This window comes from Caretta caretta, chromosome 16 (genome assembly GCF_965140235.1).
Source record: "Caretta caretta isolate rCarCar2 chromosome 16, rCarCar1.hap1, whole genome shotgun sequence".
Taxonomy (NCBI): domain Eukaryota; kingdom Metazoa; phylum Chordata; order Testudines; family Cheloniidae; genus Caretta; species Caretta caretta.
In genome coordinates, this window is record NC_134221.1 from 7,543,088 (window position 1) to 7,558,992 (window position 15,905).

A 15,905-nucleotide genomic window follows, 5' to 3' on the forward strand; every position below is an offset into this window, starting at 1 on the left:
CACTGTGTGAAGATTTTTCCTTAGCTGCTGCCTAAAAGACACACTCCTGAATGTCTTCTTGGCTATTGCTGTCGACAATCTTGCAAATGCACAAGAGTTAACCAAGGTATGTATGAAATATCTGGCTCTTCAACCCGTACTTGTTCCGGAGGTCCTGTGGTATGTGATCTCCATTCTGCAAATGTGACTAATGAATTCTTATTGCATTCTCCTCTTATGACCCTAAAATTCTGTATAGGCCACTGGTGATGGATCTAAATGACTTGTCCTACTCCAGCCAACCTCTGGTGGCCTTGAGATTTCTCTGCAAGTGTCATGCTCCTGTGGCACCTTTATTTGCCCATTTCCATTGCTGTAGCCCTTATTTAGGGAGTTGATTTTGAAACATACATTCCTTTTTGCTTAGTAACGAAGACTGTGCCTGTGCATCTTTGTACCTCTGAGCCCTCCTTAGTCTTTAGATTCCCTTTTATTATTATTATTATTATTTTATTTTATAGAGTGGGTAGTGAGCACTTTTCCTTGCTATCACACAAAAGTGAAGAAGGACCTCTGGTATTAGCTAGTTTCAGGGGCAGCGGTGAACCAGTTGAAGGTTTTTAGCTGACTCAATAGAATATTTTGAAGTTCTCGCCTGAGGAAATAGAGTGATTCATGTCCTATTGCCTAGTTTGGTGTTTCGTGCTAATACTTCTTCCCTTTCCGAATTTCAGTGCAAATCAGAGAATTAAAATCCTCCAGTCAGGTCTGTGGAAAGCCACTTGCAAAAGGCCTTTACAGAGTTTTAGTCAAGATATTTAAACCTGCCTGCCCCTTGGCAGAGGCAAGAGAAATTTGACACACAGGCCAGAGCATTGGCAGAATGCCAGGACCTGGCAAGAGCTTAAAATGAAGCTGAGGTTAGCTTTACTTTAATACTTCGTTTTACATTGGAACATCCCTTATGGGAATATATATATACTCCAGGATTGTGCTGGAAAGGTCCAAAATGCTACAGCTGACCATAGTGTTACTGTTCTGCTTTGGATCATTACTGCAGAATCCTTCTTTGATCTCTCTGGTTTTGTTTACACATTTCTAACTCATTCTTATTGGTGAATAAAATTAACACAAGGCCTGTTGTAATGCTGCTCCCACTGCTACAATGGTGTGTGTCCTGCTAATTAACAAGGAGAAATGCGTTTGTCCAGCACCTAGCGCAACGGGATCCTGGTCCATGACGGGGGCTCCTAGGCACTAAGATAACACAAGAATAAATAATAATATCCCTTGGGGCAGTTATATTTCACAGACTTTTACGGGCTATTCCTTCTGTAGTAAAAAGGATCACTAATCCTTGTGCTTGTTGTACCAGCTAGTAAGAGAGCTTTCCTTGGTAGAGCTGTGAAGGTGCTTGCCAGTCAGTGGCATGCTGTGACATTTTCAGTCAGGCATGCAGTTGTACATTGGCACGCGAGAGGGTGTCCTCTGTGTGGTGTGACCTTGCACATACAGTCATGCTATGCGGAGGATTCCATTTTGTTCTACAAAATGGCGTCCTCCACACAAGTTCAGGGCCAGACAGAACTGTCCTGCAGGCACAGCCAGACTGAAGCATTCAATGCATGCCTTGGAGACACCGACGGCACGCCACTGTTGCCAGTAGTTCAGAGATACCATACATCCCTAATAGTTCTTGCGGTGGGAAGCCAGACTAAAAGAAGGTCCCCTATCCCACCCCAATTCCTGCCACTCAGATCCAAATGCAGTTAACTGTACCATGGTGCAGGGCTGTTTTAGGGTTGAACTTTTCTTCTAGTCCTCCCTCTCTGCTCAGCAGCTGCATTGCTGCCTTCAGTGTGCAGCTCTGAGTGGAGCTTTGTTTCCTGAAAACGGATGTCTGATGTATAGCACAAGAAAGGGATAATGGGTAATAGGGGTATAAAAAATGTTCCTTTGTCTGTGAGATCATGTTTTCTGCATCTCTTTTCTGTTATGATTCATTTGAATCCTGAGTTTTGGGGATGGGTCTTAGTTTTACTGGGGAAGATTTTCTCTTACAGAAACTCAGCTGTTTCTGTGCATTATAAAATCCAGAAATTTTTAGACTAGAGATTTATGATGATCTCCATAGGTGCATTTAATCCCTCCCATGAAGATTTTGGGGAGTCACTTGCATGCAAGGATAAAAGACTAGGCCCCTAAGGCCTGGGCTACACTGTGTGCGGGGGTGGGGTTCAAACTAAGATATGTAGCTGAAGTTGAAGTATCTTAGTTCGACTTACCTGGCCGTCCTCATGGCGGCAAGTCGACCGTGGTGGCTCCCCCGTCGACTCCGCGTACTCCTCCTGCCGAGGTGGAGTACAGGCGTCGATTCAGGGATCAATTTATTGCACCTAGATGAGACACGATAAATCGATCCCCGTACTTAGGGTCCTTGTCTAATGAAGTTCATCTCTTCCTTTCTAGTCCTTTTAACTTTCCTGTTTTGCATATATCAGACGCTGACTCTGATGGTTAGAAAACTGCCTTTGTTAGAGTTTATAGAGTGCAATTAAATATTGACAGAATCAACAAGCATTGCCAAATCACCAAGCATCTTTTAAACTCTCTTTCACTTCATGGATCCAAAAATCACTAGGGTTTTCAAAAGAAAAGGAAGAAGATAAAAGTAATTCAGTTACTCGGCCTACCTAGAGAATGAGAGATTTATTGCTAAGTAAATATGATCATGCAAAATCCAAAATGGCCTGGAGATAAAATTAAATTACTCAGGAGTCAGTTGACCCCCAGAGACTTCCTTTGACAATTACATTTTAAAACACATCAAGATCAGTTGTGCATACAATGTCCAAATACTGTAAGTAACCTGAAAATGACAAAAAACACCTCCCCACTTCCATTCAGGTCTGCATCTGTTCAGCCAGCACTCCCTGTATTAGATATGAAATAGGACATGGTTTATCACATGACTTGCACTTCTTCTGTAGCATTAACCAGTGGATTGTCACTGATAGCGGAAGCTCGCAGAGTCATGGTTGCTGCATTTCAATGCAGTTTAGTAAGCGGAAACCTGATTAGAAAACTGACCGGTATTATAAAGCAACTCCCTAAAAATGCAAACTCCTCAAGTATTCCCCCTTCTGCTTTGAATAGGAGTGTGCGCTGCCCATGGGCGGCAGGTATCAAAGGCAGAGAAAGGCTCAGCCTACCCAAACTGCCTCTGTGGCGCCCACACTCCCTCCAGGCCCCCTCCTGCTTCCTGCCATGGGCCCACAGCTCTTCTTTCCCATGTGGCCGAGTCCTGGGCCAGTGGCGCCAGAACCATGGGGGTGGGGAGGGAGTGGACCATAGCCCTCCCATTTCCCCCTTCCCCTCCTCTTCCACCTGAGCCCCACCATCCCACCCCCTGGCCAGGCCAGCGTGGAGCCCTGCCGGGGAGCCTGGGCAGCTGTGGGGAGCAGCCTCCGGCCTGTGTCCCAGCCCCCCAGGCTCCCCAGCTGCCCAGGGCAGGAGGAGGGTCCGCAACCCTATGCTGGCTCCCCACAGCTGCCCGCGTGGCTCTCCCTGACCCAGCTCCAGCTGGAAGGGGGGCCTTTGAGCCACAGCCTGGCTATGGCAAGAGTGGTGTGGGCAACTGTGAGGAGCCACAGCATCACGGACCCTCTACTTGCCCCAGGTGGGCAGGGACGCAAGCTAGGGGCTGCTTGGGCACCCCACACTGTGCTCAGGTAGAGGGTCGGCCATGGCTCCCCACAGCTGCCAGCCCGGCTCTTATCATGGCTGGGCTGCAGCTCCGAGCCCCCCCCCCCGCTTCTCCTGGCCAGAGCCGGGTCGGGGAGAGCTGCATGGGCAGCTGTGGGGAGCCTGGGTCCCTCCACCTACCCTGGACGGGGGGCCTGGGACACGGGCAAGGGGCTGCCTTCGCCTCCACCTTGGGCAGTTATTTTTAGTAAAAGTCACTGACCGGTCCTGCACAATAAACAAAAATTCATGGAAGCCCATTTTTAGTTTACTAAAAATAACTGTGACAGGACAAGGAGGGAGACGGTCCAGCCCCTACCGCTGCTGTGGTTCTGGGGTCTGCCAGGGATCCACAGCAACTCAGAGATCTAGGGTCCCTCCACTACCGGGTCCCTCTTGGCGGCTTGGAGCTATGGGGGCTGGTGGCTGGGAGCTGTGATGGGCCCCGCCGCCTGCAACTGCTGAGAGCTCTGGGGCCCCTGCTGGCTGACAGCTTCAGCCCTTCTTGCCCCAGAGCTGATGTGGAAAATGTCACTGACTGAGGGTTCTGGTGCTCTCAGATTCTGAAAGCTGGGAATGGGTGACGGAGGATGGATCACTTGAGGATTACCTGTTCTGTTCATTCCCTCTGAAACATCTGGCATTGACCACTGTCAGAAGACAAGATACTGGCAGATGGACTTTTGATCTGACCCAGTATGGACGTTCTTATGTTCTTATGACCTTCGTGACATAATCTTAGCCTTAATGATGATAATCCTGAGCATTCATATCAAAATTTTCATCCATTGATCAGATGCATGTTCCAGTGTAGGGATCATGGACTAGATCTCAGCTTCAGGGAAGGAATGATGATTAAGTGGTTAGAGCACAGGACTGGGAGACAGGAATGCTGGGTTCTGTTCAGACCCCCTAGGTGTCCCCAAGCAAATCACTTATAACCTTCCTATCTGCTTTCCTTTCTGTAAAATGAGGATACTGACAGAGAGGTATGACCCAGGCTGGCAGCTGCTGCTGTTGTTAGTTGTAGTAACATTGGATTTGTATTGGGATAGCAACTATGAGCCCCAGTCATGCACGAGGACCTACTATGAGACACACTGTAAAAACACTGTCTCTGCCTCAAAGAGAGCTTACAATTTAAGTGTAAGACAGAAGTTTAATTAATGTGTATAGTGCTTTGAGAACCCTGGATAGAGGGTGCTACAGAACTATTTTTGTCTTTATTTTAGTATGAAACACTTGTCGGCTAAACACTAGTTGTTCTAAGTTACGTATTGCTAAATTTGTAAATACAATAGGAGTTTTCTTGAGCTACAGAGTCTATCGAAATGTAGTGCTGCAGTTGAGAGTGGCTTAGAAGCAGGAAATGTAATTTTCTGCTTTCTGAGTTTTATGTTCAGTGAATGGATTATTAAAAAAAAGCCAATGACAATATTTAAACCTTTGTGATCGTATTAAAGCTGGCTAGAACTTGGGAGAAGAGACAATCGAAGAACCCCAGCCCATAAAAGCAAAACAGTCAAGCCTTTGTCAAATTACAGCACTTTCAGATTTTATACCCCAAAGCGTTCATATTCTGCAGAATAAAAAAATAATAAAAAAATATACATTTGACTTACAGTAAGAGTCTCAAGTCATTGATAAATGTACTGGAAGTTGGCAGCTGAGAAACATTAACTTTGTATAGTTGTTTAATGGAGCAGTTTCATCTTGGTCTGGCTTGGATTCCTTCTTTAACTGCAATGAGGATTTGCTCATTATAGATGTACTAATATCTGGAGAGAAAAAAGCAAGCTTAAAAGCCTAATGGCAGAGGGTTTTTTCCACGTCTATAATTCACTGTCATTTTTGTCTCTTGAAAAGAGGAAAGAAAAGGAAACCAATTTCAAAGTGAGTTACATCTGATCAAATACTATTAAATTCAGACCAGTTACTTTTTCTTGCCTATTCCAGGGTGGAGAAATCCATGTGTAGGCTGTGCACTAGTTAATATCTCACAAAGCTAATCTTCAACAGCAGGAAATGATCAAATAGCATCCTACAGAGTGCTATCGTGTGGTCTATAACTGCCTTCATCTTTGAAGAGTGATTATACTCAGAGTAGTGATGTTAAAAGTGTCATTATAGGGTTCCATGTTTATCTTCCCATAATTTCCCTGACAAATTTGACTAGTTTGAAAGTTAGAAGGGCTGGCCCTGGGATCTGAGCCCAGCCAAGTTCCTTGGCTCACCATCAGACATAAAGATTCAGCAGTCAGAACGAAACAACGGTGTTGATGATGCACTAGTTGAACACAGTAGCTCACGCTTCTGCACCTGTAGGGGTCCTGCAATGCTAACAAGAGTGGCAAACATAGAAAACAGTTACGGGGTTTTTTGGAAGAGTCAACTGATTCGTTTCTCAAGACACACATGGAGCAGACCTGCTGTAGAGGTCTGCTTGAGCCTAGTTTTAATGCCTGACCTGACCCAACCAGAGCCTGAGTGCGTCAAGTTGTTTTCAGACCTGACCCAAACCCAACACTTTCCCCTGAACCTGTCAGCACTGCCGCCGACTTATCCTTGGGGCTTGACCTGGTGGGGGTGTCCCACTCCTGACGCCCCATGACTGCATTCCCTCTGCCTCCTGTCCATGGGCTTGGCACAGTGACTGGGAGAACCTCACAGTACCTCAGACTCCGCAGCACACAAAGCGCAGCAAGGTGGTGGTGGCTGGCAAGAGTAGGGCATGCAGCTGCCCCTTCACAAACCCCCGAGCAGGAGGAGGTGATCGGAGACTACTTGACCCAAGCCCGAACAGATCGGGTCATTTAACCCAAGCCTGGTATTTGGGGCCCGTCGAGTTCAGGTCAGGTTGCAATCTTCTGCTGAGTAAGAAGGAACTATCTTCTTTATCTTCATAAATGATCTGGAGGATGGTGTGGATTGCACTCTCAGCAAATTTGCGGATGATACTAAACTGGGAGGAGTGGTAGATACGCTGGAGGGCAGGGATAGGATACAGAGGGACCTAGACAAATTGGAGGATTGGGCCAAAAGAAATCTGATGAGGTTCAATAAGGATAAGTGCAGGGTCCTGCACTTAGGACGGAAGAACCCAATGCACAGCTACAGACTAGGGACCGAATGGCTAGGCAGCAGTTCTGCGGAAAAGGACCTAGGGGTGACAGTGGACGAGAAGCTGGATATGAGTCAGCAGTGTGCCCTTGTTGCCAAGAAGGCCAATGGCATTTTGGGATGTATAAGTAGGGGCATAGCGAGCAGATCGAGGGACGTGATCGTCCCCCTCTATTCGACATTGGTGAGGCCTCATCTGGAGTACTGTGTCCAGTTTTGGGCTCCACACTACAAGAAGGATGTGGATAAATTGGAGAGAGTCCAGCGAAGGGCAACAAAAATGATTAGGGGTCTGGAACACATGACTTATGAGGAGAGGTTGAGGGAACTGGGATTGTTTAGTCTGCAGAAGAGAAGAATGAGGGGGGATTTGATAGCTGCTTTCAACTACCTGAGAGGTGGTTCCAGAGAGGATGGTTCTAGACTATTCTCAGTGGTAGAAGAGGACAGGACAAGGAGTAATGGTCTCAAGTTGCAGTGGGGGAGGTTTAGGTTGGATAGTAGGACAAACTTTTTCACTAGGAGGGTGGTGAAACACTGGAATGCGTTACCTAGGGAAGTGGTAGAATCTCCTTCCTTAGAGGTTTTTAAGGTCAGGCTTGACAAAGCCCTGGCTGGGATGATTTAATTGGGGATCGGTCCTGCTTTGAGCAGGGGGTTGGACTAGATGAGCTCCTGAGGTCCCTTCCAACCCTGATATTCTATGATTCTATCTTTACATGAGCATCTTTCTGGCCATAACCATAATTTAATACGGCTTCCGATTTCAGGTCTGCTAGGGTAAATCTGAAGTAACTCAGTTGAAATCAATGGAGTTGCACCCGTGTAAAATTGGTATGAATAAGTTCAGTTTCAGGTCCTCTGGTACATTATTTGTTTTAAGAAAAAATATTTTCAGTCTAATCAATGGAACGTGGCCTTATTTTACACCCAAAATGTCATGCTCTTATATATTCTCTTTCCACATTGTGGCACGTGTTGCCTGATTATGATGAGAAGAGGTATAAGAAGATGCCCTCAGAGACTGGAGATTCCAGCCAGCATGCAGTGCTCCCTCTTGGCTGAGTAGAAGGAACCTAAGCAGAAGGAACCACACAGAAACTTGCATTGTAGGATTTCTAGTCTTGACAGACTTTGCCACTATATTGAAGATGAGGGCAGCTGCCATAAGTTCTATTTTATGCAGAGTAGTTGGAGCCTTCAGACTCCTCATAACTTGCTAATATGGCAATAGACAGGTAAAGCCCATGGGCCCTACTCAGGAAAATATGCTGCAACAAATCATGCAGGTTTAACAAAAACCCAATGCAGTGTTTCAGAGTGTTTAACTGTTACTTTGTTAAAAGTGGCTGTGACAGTTGTGTGTCACTTGTGGCCATTTATGAGTTCAATTGATTTTCATCCTAGGTCTTTAACTGAATGATGAATGATGTAACCCTGGATTTGTCTTGATTTCGGAAACAGGATGAAGAGGAGATGGAAGAGGCTACCAATCAAAAGCTTGCGCTCCAGAAGGCCAAGGAGGTAGCAGAAGTCAGTCCCATGTCCGCAGCTAATATTTCCATAGCAGCGTAAGTGTAATTTTTTATTATTTGGGAACTTTTATCACTTTGTTTTTATTCTTCAGACTGAGTATATATCTGTTCCATTGGGCACATGAACTCCGATGTACAATATGGAGGACTAACAAGGGCTGTAGGTTGATTTGAATACTTCAGGGTCGATCACTTAGTTGTGTGTTTTATTTGGTATCTTTGCATTTAGTTGGTTTTTCTTTGAAATGTCATTGTCTCCACTTCACTAGAAAAGAAATGCATTTTAGAGAATTTTTAAGTTGTCCTAGGAAAGACTTCACCAGGTGAACTGTTATCATTTCACTTCAGACTTTTTTGTTCTGAAAGACGGGTGTATATGACGTATAAAATATAGTTTAACTACAATAATCTGTGCTTTGATAATTGAATTGTAAAGACTGCCTCCTGAATTTCAGACACAAAAGTGGCTTTGCATGCCCTTTGCTCTAAAATAAAAGCCATTTGAGAGTGCAAAATGGGACACTGAACACGTGAACAGACACTCCTGTATACCTGGTTCACATTCAGAAGTATCATCTTGAACATGCAAATGTAGGCTTTTGTGCATGGAAGTGGGGGTGCTTGTGTGATCTCACTTTGGAAGAATGCTTAGAAAATATTACTCTTGGGGCCAGCTTTTCAAGTATATGAATCTAAACTTCCCTTTGCAGAACATGCATAGGCAGGTGGAAATAAGCAATTTTCAGACGTGTGCTGAGGTCTTTGAGGTCAGTGGGAGTTTTGCCTGCATAGGATAAGGACTGAATTTGGCACACACAATTGCTTCTTTGCACATATAATACACATTTTGCTTGTGCTTCTTAGGGAGCCTGTGTTTGAAAATGAAGACGTTTTGAAATGTACTGATTGACACACACAATTATTCTGGAAGTTTATGCAACTTCATGGGGAAGTTTGAGTATCTTTGTGTCAAAAAGACTGCCCTGCTGTTTGCTGGGAGCTGCAAGTATTTCTCGACAGCCTCCAGTCCTCAGAAAGGGGCAGCTGGAAATTACTCCAAGGATCAGGGAAGCCTAAACTTATTTGGAATAATTTCCTGTCCAGTTGTATTCCAAAATATCTGTAGTCCAGAGAGAACCCTATTTAACTGAACAATTTTCTAATATATCTTCCCCAATGTAAATCCATCTCATAAGGCCTTCATTAGTGTGTATTCAATCTAGAATCATGTTATTTCAGCAACAATGGCACATATGAAACTTGTTCACTAAATCTGAAAAAAAGAAAAGAATATTCTTAATCTGTTTAGCTTTTTTTTTTGCAATTTATATTTGTAGAATACGTATATGGTTAGCATCATAGATCGTTCTCTTCTTATAATGATTTGCCAGCCTCAAAAAGAATTCACAAAAGAAAAGTTTCTCTTTTTCTTTGATGTACTTCTGTGTACTGTAATTTTAAAATATAAGATGGCATTGTTTATTCTATTATTATTATAAAGTGATTGTATATGTGAAGATTACTTAGAACCCCAAACTCCCATCAACTTTAATGGGCCCAGGATTTCACCCCAGATTCTTAGTTACTGACAATAGTTTTAGTCCCTGATTTTTCATCAGGCTTTGATCTGGTTTTTGATCTCACACGGTCAGTTTTGTGACTACAGTTACATGTGAGTGCAACATTGCAAGTTACTATTTGTTGTGTCTACAGTTATATCTGCTGAGACATCTATGTGCCTTTTTCATAGGTACATTCAGATGGTTAGGCCTATAAAATGAATGCAGTTGCAGGTGCAATTAATTGTTTCCACATTTAACTGCAGTAGCAAAATTGTGTTTGCAATACTAGAGGCCACATTTGGAAATGTAGAACTTATTCTCTCAACAAATTGTCTCTAGACAAGTTGTATCTGCTGTATAGAAGCATGATATACTTACACAGGCTACTGTGATTTAGTTGCATGTGCGAGTGTGTGATACTAGGTTGGGAGAAAGACTGAAGAATCAATAGATGGGTGTTTGAATGAATAAACACATAGAAGAACAGATTACTGGTTAGAAGGTAAGTAGATGTGTGGGTGGATTGTTGGTTGGTGACAGGTGGTTTAAGAGGTGGATGGAACAGAGGATCTGAGTGATCTATCCGCACTGAACTTTTTTCTTTGAAATTTGTGTTTATAATTTTATTAGGTCTTTGTTTTTAAAAGAGGCTTTATTTGAATTTTTCTCTTTTAAATTTACTTTTCAAAAAGCATATTTTAAAATGAATTTCTATCATAACTGATTACCTGAATATAAACCAATATTATGAAAATGTACGTCAGAAGTCCCTCTGCCTGTCAACTAAAATAACTCTCTCTTTCTTTCAGTGTTCTGTAGAGATAGTGCTGTGGTTCAAGTGTTTTCTTAGTAATGTTGTTCATGTTAGCAGAATGGCTCTCAATTAATATTGTGGTTTGACTCTTAATATGATTTGTTATTAATTTGGTGGACCTGTCCTTTGGGTTCCTAGAACCTACAGAGGTGGCAAAACCTTCCGGGTGCTCAGTCTGGTAAAAAGTCATTTCTATTTTCCCTCCCTGGTGTTTAAACAGTAAGAAGATACTGTGCTTGCTGCTTTGCTGCTATTTCTTGTCAGTTTTGTAACATTTGTGCTTTCAATGGGAGCAAATCCTGCACCCCTTCGTCTAACCCTCTTCACTCTTATTTCCTCATCTTAGCAAAGTCTACATTTTGGAAACTCCTTATTGTGCATTTACACTACAGTGGGTGGCAGCGTACCCAAGTTTGCCATCCTCATGCATTACTGCAATGTATATATATTGTGCATTTGTTTGTATGTGGAGGTGTATATGTGTATCCATATGCCTGTGATTGTCTGTATTTGTCCTTTTGCTCTGCTGTGGAAAATAACCTCATTTAACAACAGCTAAGCTCCAGGAAGAATTCAGCTTACTGAATCAGTTACCGAACTTGCTTTCTAGGCTACAAAAGTTAGTTTCTTTTCTAGTAGGTCAACCTAATTTCAGTGTATTAAGTGACATTTTAGAATTTTGCAGATGCATAGGATTCAGTGCGAGCAAGGATTATTTTGTGGTTGATAGATGGTGAAGTCCTACTACTGAACCTTGAAACTGTTTTAATAATTTATCGATCTATGCAGTCAAGTAAGGATATCATCTGTCTGATAACTGACTTAGAAGGTGCTATATTATAATTCTGCATCTATAACTGGGAGAGGCAATGAAGTCAGTTACTACAGTCGGTTTGTAGCTCCTGGTTTGTTGATCTTTAAGGATGTCAGTGATTCAACTTCTACTCCATAAAAAGGGCTAATAGGAGTGGATTGATTTAGCCATGACTTGGCTTTTTTTACCTGGTGAACTCTATCCTGAATAGACTTATTATTTTCTTTTTCAGGATTGAAGCTGATGTGGGACATTTTTCTGTTGGGATGTTTGTTTTAAAACAAGATGTTTTTTTAATCTGTGTTTGACATTTTAGTTTTAGCTTATTCTTTTCATTCTGGTTTTGTGATTTTTTTTTTTCCGTTTAGCATTTTCCTTGCTTTATTGTTTCTTGAGGTGAGTTTGGGTTTGTTCAGTTTACCCAGAGTCGTCCTTTGAAAACCTCGGTTTCATATAGTATTTTAATTGCTCAGCCTCGTGAACTGAGCTACTGTAATAACAGATGGGACTATACAACAAGCCATTGGTGCAGCTTCCTTGGTGGCGAAAATGGAGGAGAGAGGGGGAAACCCATCTTAGGGGAATTCCCCTTTAATTGTAGGGTTCATTAGCTGATAGAACACGTTATTGGGAGGCAGGAATCAGTGCTTTGCTTCTTGCTCTGTCACTAATTCATGATGGGAGTTGGGGCAACTCATTTAACTTTTCTGTGTCTCGGTGGGGAAAACAGGGTGGTGACTTATTAACTTTGTGGAGCGTGAGGCTTCATCAGCCAGTGTGTAAAGCACTTTGAGTCCTTCTGTGAGAGGCACCAGAGAAGTGCACTGCATCCGGACCGAGGATTAAGGCACAACCCCCCTATTTCAAAATGTAATTTTTTGTCGTTAAGTTTGCTGTTTCACAAACCTTCAGTCCCAAACACCACACCTTAGAGTTCCCCCTCCACCTCTTCTTTCCCAGCCAGAGATGCACCAATGACATGTACAAAAGGGGCTGCATTAAACAAAAGGATGCACCAGCTCTGTTCGCAGTTCAGTTGGCCAGTCTGACAGACAAGTTATGACCCATAAAGGAATCTGAAGCCCCACGCAAGCACATCTACTTCACCACTGGCACTCAGAGGCGACTGAGGCAGAACTTGTGCTTAAAATAAATAACTTTTTTGTTTGTTTATTCCTGTGTTTCCAATGGTCTGCCTCAAACTCTTCTGGGGGAAAGTCTTAAAATAGCAACTGCAGTCAAATTACTAAATTTATAACAACCTGCAAATTAGTTGTGCCTAAGTTGTCACACTGAGTGATTTTTTTTTCAAGGTGGTAATGGTTTTGAGTTGTAGCTGGCCTCCAAGAGTCTAAGCATCCCTTGCTGTACAGCAGGTCTCCAGCTGGAGATTTTGATGGGAGAGGGAATCCCCAGATATGATGGCTCTAGCCCTGTACGGAGTGATAAGGAGACAGTTTCTCCTTGTAGCAAAATATACAGGCCAAATCCCGCACTAAGAGCTGTCTGTAGGATCGACCACGTAATTGACCACTTTAAATGACTCTGTGTTTTCCAATTATCAACCCACTCTGTTAGGTGTCGGGTTTTTGCTGGTCCCTTATGTAGTTGCTTAAGGCATTTTACTTGTGTGCTCAGCTAAGACCTCCTGCTCACAGGTAAACCCTACAAATTGCTTTGCTAGCTCGGACCCAAGGGTGCTGCCAACTCATCACAAATTGGTAAATAAATAAAAGATGTGATGTTAAAATACCAAAGACAGTACATGAAAGAGCAGGTACAGTAGCACACTTCCATCTTTCACTAGCACTTCTTAGTGGTCATCTGTCCCTTTTGTACAGGTTTGGGGATGAAGGTCTGGGCGGGTTGTTCTATTTCCTCTTGTCTCTGGAACTCTGTGGTCTGTTCTACAGTCATTGTTGGGCATGGCTCTTGGTAACCAATAGAACCCTGCAAGAAATATGCCTGAATCGCTAGCAAATAAAAAGTTCGGTGTATGATGACGTATAGACTAGAAGAGGAGTTCTTTTTATCTTGCCGGCTTGTCATTTCTTCCCTCTTCCTGCTCCCTGAATGTGCTGGTGTGTGGGGTATTGTGACTCTTCCAGTTAGTTTGCTTTTTTACCCTTTTTGTCATGTAACTGTGAATCAGCAAACAGCTGCCCAGAAAGACTCTCTCTCTCTCTCTCTTGCTCTCGCTCTCTCATGGTAAGTAGCAGCAAGCAAAGCTCAAATACCTCCTCCACTTCGCTTTGAAAAAGGAGGCTGTCTTTGCCCTACGAGTCTACATAGTGTGATTTCAGTATGAATTTAGCCGATGGATATTGCAGAACAGGGATTCCAGCAATGAAGACAGAGAAATGGACCTCTGGGAGCCCTTTTGCAGGACTTGCGGAGTCATGTTGGGCCAAGTACAGGGATGTTTGGCAGCATCATTGTGGGGTCTTCATCCTGCACTGGACCAAATGAGGCAATGAGGAATATGATGATAAGCATAAGTGTTTTTGCCAAGGGATTTTGAGATGTGCTTTAAGCACTAAAATGCTTCAGGTTGCCCCTATGCCTCCACAAACACCTTTGCCAGTGCTGGTTCTCCTTTACCGGAATCTCTGACGAGTGAAGCCATGACTGGTACGTTCTCTGCTATCATAAGTTTTCTGCCTAGTTTGCTCAGGCCATTCTACCCAGGCTTTAAACATTTATGCAATTGTAGGATTTTTGCTGGGGGCTTCATTCAACATCCTGTGGATGCAGCGTCCAGCCAAATCAAGAAATAAAGGAGTACCAGCTTTGGTAACCCCATAACAATAATTTCCCTTTAAAAATGTTGAGTGCAAGTACTGAAGGGTCAAAAATCCTCCTGTTTGTTTCAGTGCAGTATAAAATATACTAATAATGAAGTTACGGCAAAATAACCATATGATTGCTCCCCAAGACCATTTATTCCAAGCAAAGCCAAGTAAGTGTCTTTAATGATTGCTCCCCCACACAAGCTATCCAAGCCCCTATAAGGTAGTGTCATATATACATACACTTCACCTTGGTCTACTTTTAATTTTATAATACATTGTTACTTAATATCCTGTGGGTTTGTAATGTATATATTTAAAATTTCACCAGTTCATCCTGATTTCTCCCCTCCAACCGCATCTCCTTCTTAGGTGCACTTTCCTATCATCTGGGCTTTCTGGCTTTATAGCACCAGTTGTTAGCTAAATAAAACCCACAAAAATCCAATGGAAATAAATCAGTGTTTAAACTGAAAGTGGTAAATTCAGAAAGAGGACGGGTTATATTTTCCACCTCCTGGGAGGGGTCCATAGACAATGTAATGTTGCAAAAAACAAATATATAGAATTATTTTTAAAATTAGAACTAAGTCTCCCTTTAAGTGCTGGAAAAGGCAGAAACTGCCCCCTAATCTGTCAAATCCACCTGCTACTGCATTTCAAGCCCCCCCCCCCCTTTAGGCAGTCACGTGTGTTAAATGGAGGCAAATCTACCAAATAAAATGTGAACAAATGCCTCTTTACTTCCATGTTTGACACACAGACATGCTTCCTGTTGCCCGTGCGGATGGTATATCCTCAGGGCTAGGCCCTTTTTCCCCTACCCCATGGATGCTACGATAACCTGAGTTGGAATTGGTGGCCTTGTGTCCTTCTCTTAGTTCAAAATGAATCATTGCAGTACATGCTGTAAATGCAAACTCCACCTGTTTCTACAAAGACCTCTGCTCTGGGACTCTGACGGTAGCTTGTGCAGAGGACTCTGGCTATGTGAGTACAGCATATTGCAGCATAAAGTCTTGCTATCATTTTGTGTCTTTTGGTTCACCTTTTTATATTTTCTTTTGGCTCCGGTTTGATTTTCCAGTTGTTTTCCTTTTAACTAGAAGATGATGTCTCTGTGGCTTCCACACTTTCTGAAGCTTGCCCGGGCTCCTTCCAAGATGCACGCTGCAGCCTGCATTCGATAGGACACAGCCTGTATGAGTCTCCTCCCGATGTCTTTTATAGTTTCTCTTCTCTTCTTTATTTTCTCACCTTTTTTTGTTTTTTGTTTTTTGTTTTTTGCATGTGCAGTTTTGTAAAGCAAACTCGAGGTACTGTATCTCGCAGCTCGTCAGTCTCCAGCGTAAATTCACCGTGAGTTGCTCTCTGTTACAATATTCAGTAAATGGATTTATGATATATATCTATATATTTATAAACCTCCCTGCTTCCCACCCTCCCGATGCCTTCCCACTTCCCTTGTTTTTTCCAAAAGTCATTCACATCATTGTGGAAAACCTCCAGGCCAACATACGGTGGAAGGACTGGAAGGTGTACAGCAGT

The 15,905-nt window shown here is 43.1% G+C and overlaps 1 protein-coding gene across 11 annotated transcripts in view; it reads left to right on the top strand.

Annotated features, from left to right (window-relative positions):
* CACNA1B (calcium voltage-gated channel subunit alpha1 B) overlaps nucleotides 1–15,905 on the top strand; it is a 480,390-nt gene that overhangs the window by 336,329 nt on the left and 128,156 nt on the right. For 8 of the 11 annotated variants that reach the window (XM_075120535.1, XM_075120538.1, XM_075120534.1 and 5 more), the window contains 3 exons: nucleotides 39–106; nucleotides 8,308–8,414; nucleotides 15,654–15,716. In XM_075120535.1, coding sequence (XP_074976636.1) covers nucleotides 39–106; nucleotides 8,308–8,414; nucleotides 15,654–15,716 — 238 coding nt within the window. The remainder of the gene's footprint in view (nucleotides 1–38; nucleotides 107–8,307; nucleotides 8,415–15,653; nucleotides 15,717–15,905) is intronic. The other 3 variants (XM_048822713.2, XM_075120539.1, XM_075120543.1) reach the window with 1 other exon arrangement.